General features: G+C 50.2%; 1 protein-coding gene across 1 annotated transcript in view; it reads right to left on the bottom strand.

The window, feature by feature from the left end:
* SLC7A8 (solute carrier family 7 member 8) overlaps positions 1-4011 on the bottom strand; it is a 60116-nt gene extending 56105 nt beyond the window's left edge. Inside the window, exons 1-2 of the mRNA XM_004698901.2 lie at positions 3852-4011; positions 3241-3478 (exon numbers count right to left, since the gene is read on the bottom strand). Of these exons, the coding sequence (XP_004698958.1) occupies positions 3241-3385 (145 nt within the window). The 5' untranslated portion in view covers positions 3386-3478; positions 3852-4011. The remainder of the gene's footprint in view (positions 1-3240; positions 3479-3851) is intronic.
* Positions 4012-4043: the final 32 nt, after the last annotated feature.

Raw genomic sequence — 4043 nt, 5'->3', positions numbered from 1 at the left:
GAACAAATTCCTATGCACACTGCACATATCTTATTTTGAAGTAAAAAAACAAAACAGGGCAAAAACACCTGGTGGCCTGGATAAATATCCCCGGGGGCGGGGGCTGCGTGCACATGTGGCCCACGGGGCCATAGTTTGAGGATCCCTGCTCTAGACACGATTCCAACTGAGAGCCGGGCACCATCTGCTTTCTTCACATATCTTATTTTGAAGTAAAAAAACAAAACAGGGCAAAAACATCTGGTGGCCTGGATAAATATCCCCGGGGGCGGGGGCTGCGTGCACATGTGGCCCGCGGGGCCATAGTTTGAGGAGCCCTGCTCTAGACACGATTCCAACTGAGAGCCGGGCACCATCTGCTTTCTTCAACACATTTTGCTGTAGCACCTTATCTTCAGTGAACTCTTCAAGAAGGTATCTAGCAGGGCCATGTTAAAAGGACTAACTGTTCTTGGCTTGGGGATAGACTGAAATGGGAGCCCAGAATCCATCTGCTTGTCCCTAGGACATGAACAACTCTGGTTCACTTTGGAGGTCATATTATGACAAAACCCCAAACCAACAAGAAACAAAAAAGGCAGGGAAAAAAAACCCCAAAACCCAAAGAAACAAAAGAGAAAAAACATTGTCAATCATCCCCCTGGTTTATAAGGTGATTATACTGATAACATCAATAATGTATCCGATGACATAGAATTTGAGATACTGTTGATATGAGGAGTTTATTCGAGTATAGTCCAACTTAAGCTACAATCCATGAGTTATTGCTTTGTACAGATTGATTTCGTTGATTGAGTTGTTTACACTGAACATGGAGGTTGGTGCTAGGGGAAAATGTCCTGTATCATTTCTTACCAACAGATTAAAACCTGTCCTATTAATGCAAGGGGAGCCTTGAGCTCCTGAAAAAATGGTGGTTCTGGGTCCCCTTTCATTGGACATCCACTAAGCCAGGGGTCCCACCCAAGGTCCAATGACCACCATGCCATTTCCAGTCTTGGGTGGCTCTCTTTTGCTTCCATTCCTATCAGAGTACTTCAGTCCTAAGTCCAAAGGTCTAGTGCTTGCTTCGGCAGCACATATTCTACAGTGCAAGGGTACAGGTAGTTTTCAGTGGGGCCCACCCACTTCATTCAGGCTGGCTTCCACGCCAAGTCCATCTGGGGTGGCCCTTGGAGGATGCCGTGTTCCCTGTAAGGCCAGCGTCTAAGGTCATCATCGCGCTTAGTCCATGGCGCGGCTCACCAAGGGTTGGGTAGAAACATCTGTGAAGCGCGTATCCTCAAGAACATAGAACCAGACTTATTCTCCCCTGAGATTCTACAATTATTGCTTGGCATCCCTCCCTGATGTGAGGCTGCTCCTCCCCACTCACCCACCCCACCCACCAACAGAAATATCAGTGGCTCCTCTGAAATGCAGATGTCCCCCTCCCGTGGTCTGAACTTGATTTTCTAGTCAGTTTCTCCTGTCATTCCTGAGCTCTTTACGGGAGCAGAAAGCCTCCCCTTGCTCCCTCGGCCTTCCTGGTGGTTTTGAATTGCTGACCTTGCGGTTAACAGCCCAACTCGTAACCCACTAGGCCCCCAGGACTTCTGGAAAGCCTCTCAGAGTCAGAGGATTAGATAAAATGGGTTTTCATTTTGAAAAGAGCGTGGCGGCAGCATGATTCCTGAAGTCTGGGGGTGCAGGTGCAAAGGCTGATCAGAATGCTGGGCTGCCTCTGTCTTATGTCAAGCGTGTTCTCCAGTGTCAGCCTTGCTCTGGGGTCAAACAGTCCCTGTGCTCCGACTGCCTGGAACATGAAGCTCTCCAGAGAAATGGCCCATGGGAACCATGACACAATCAGCCTGGAGAGATGACACAAAAACATATATCTGGGCCTGACAGTCCTGCACCCCCGAAACTGACTGTGCTGGCCACCTCTTCTAGACTGAGCCGTGACCTACCACCCATCTCCAGGGCCTTTTTGGACAGAAGGGGCTGTGTGGTCTAGAGGTGGGGGTGCATGACGAACCCCTCTGCCCTATAGAGTGGAATGAGGGCTGGGGGTGGATGGGGAGGGCACAAGTCATTTGCAATCAACTCCTAATCTAAAGGTTGGTGGTTTGAATCCACCTGGAAGCTCTGTGGAAGAAAAGGCTGGAGAAGTGCTTCCATAAGAAAGACAGCCAAGCTAACCCTGTGAAGCAGTCCTACCCTGAAGCCCATGGGGTAACAAGGGGTCAGAACACCCAACGGCAATTTGGCAGAGTGTGGTACAGCCTGGAGTGCCCTGTACTGGCACTTTGGGGGACACGAAGCAGCCCAGTTTCAGAGCCTCCCCGCCAGCACACACATTTTACTGATCAGCGCCCCCTTGGCTCCATATCTTAGCTACTTCCAATGGTCCTTGAGAACACTCCAGGGATTTCGGTGAGCCTTCCTGACACAGGGTCACTCCACAAGGCACCCCTATACATGGCATATTGACCAAAAGGCAGAATCAATCACTTCTTTTTCTCCCGTAATTCTCTCATCTGTGAAGTGGGGGGAACCATCTTGTCACCGCTACTTCACGAGGTGAACGTGCTGTAACACGGAACAAGCTAGACACACGCAAGGCATCCTGCTCGGATAGTTTCACACAGAACACCAGGCAGCAAGTTCCTACTAAAAGACGCCTCACAAGCCAGTCCGCAGACTGCCGAGGAGATGGGTGCATAGGAGCTTATGAAAAACGCAGGCTCACCAGCCCCTCCTCAAGCCTGCTGAATCAGGGCCTTCCAGTGTGGCACCCAGAGCCCGATGTTTGCGCAAGCTCCCAGAAAAGGCTGGCTGTCAGCCAGACTTGTGACCCCTCTCTCTTTCAGCCGATGAACTGCACAGAGCTGTCCAGGTTGGCTTAGAACAGCAGTTCTCAACCTGTGGCTCGTGATCCCTTTAGCGGGGTCAAAGGACCCTTTCACAGGGGTCATCCGATTCATCGCAGTAGCAAAATTACAGTGATGAAGTAGCAACGAAAATCATTTTATGGTTGGGGGGGTCACCACCACATGAGGAAGGTTGAGAACCACTGGCTTAGAGGAGACATCCGGGTCATATATCCCTGGTCTGTCTGCTCCTGTACCTCTCAAACGGAACCCACAGGCAGGCTAGTGGTCCAAAATGAGACAGGTAGCAAAAAACAGTGTTTGAGACGTATCAAGACTTCCTTAGCGGGCGCACAACACGGTGGGACTGGGGAGGAACTGAACTCACCTACAATGATTCCACAAGCACTGACCAATCCGATCTCTTTCTTCAGGGCTACTCCGTCTCCTCCTGAGCCAGAGTTGGCATCTGACTCAGGCCCACCTGGGCGGCTCTTCTCAGCGATGTTCCGTTGTCTGGCTCCTTCTTCCATCTTTCTGGGTGGGATTCCAAGCTCCAAAATGTATCTTTCTAAAAGAGTGTGTGCCTGCCTGTGTGCGCGCGTGTAAATGTAGGCAGAGAGAGCCTGCAAATGAAAATGACCTTTTCTGAAATAAAGACCACACCTATCCTTTAAAATGACACGCACAGATTTTTTTCTTAAAAAAAAAGGAAATTGAAAATGCTCCCACGCCCTATGTATGGGCACTCTCTTGTCCCTCGTGCTTACTAACAAGAAAGTGCTTAAAAGGGAAACTAAGAGACATATAGGTTTAAATATAAAAATAGAACTGGACCAGCGACTCTCTCTGGAATTCTGAAAATTCAGGGTGGCAGATTTTCAGAGCCCAGCAGCTTCTGCTCCGCGTCCCCAGCGGCAATGGCTTTACGCAGAGCGATCAAAATGATCGCCTGATTCCCCTTCTCTTTCCCCTTAATCAAACAGAAGTCGTCTTTACCTCCCTTTCGTCTTTTGCAATGAGGGTAAAAGTAGAGCTCACTGGCTGAAGGAAAGCAAAAAGGGAAAGCAACGCTCAGGTACTTTCTTCTTCTGGCTCCGGCCGGCTCGCTCCACCTGATGCCCTCCCTCCGCTCGCCCAGAGGTCCTCTGCCGCGGCTCGCGCCCCGAGCGCAGGTTCCGAGCTCCGTCC

The sequence above is a fragment of the Echinops telfairi genome, unplaced genomic scaffold (genome assembly GCF_000313985.2).
Source record: "Echinops telfairi isolate 266 unplaced genomic scaffold, ASM31398v2 ScPeMD7_18;HRSCAF=68, whole genome shotgun sequence".
NCBI classification, from domain to species: Eukaryota; Metazoa; Chordata; class Mammalia; order Afrosoricida; family Tenrecidae; genus Echinops; species Echinops telfairi.
Note: the sequence above shows the minus strand (reverse complement) of the source record. Positions and strands in the feature narration are given on the sequence as shown.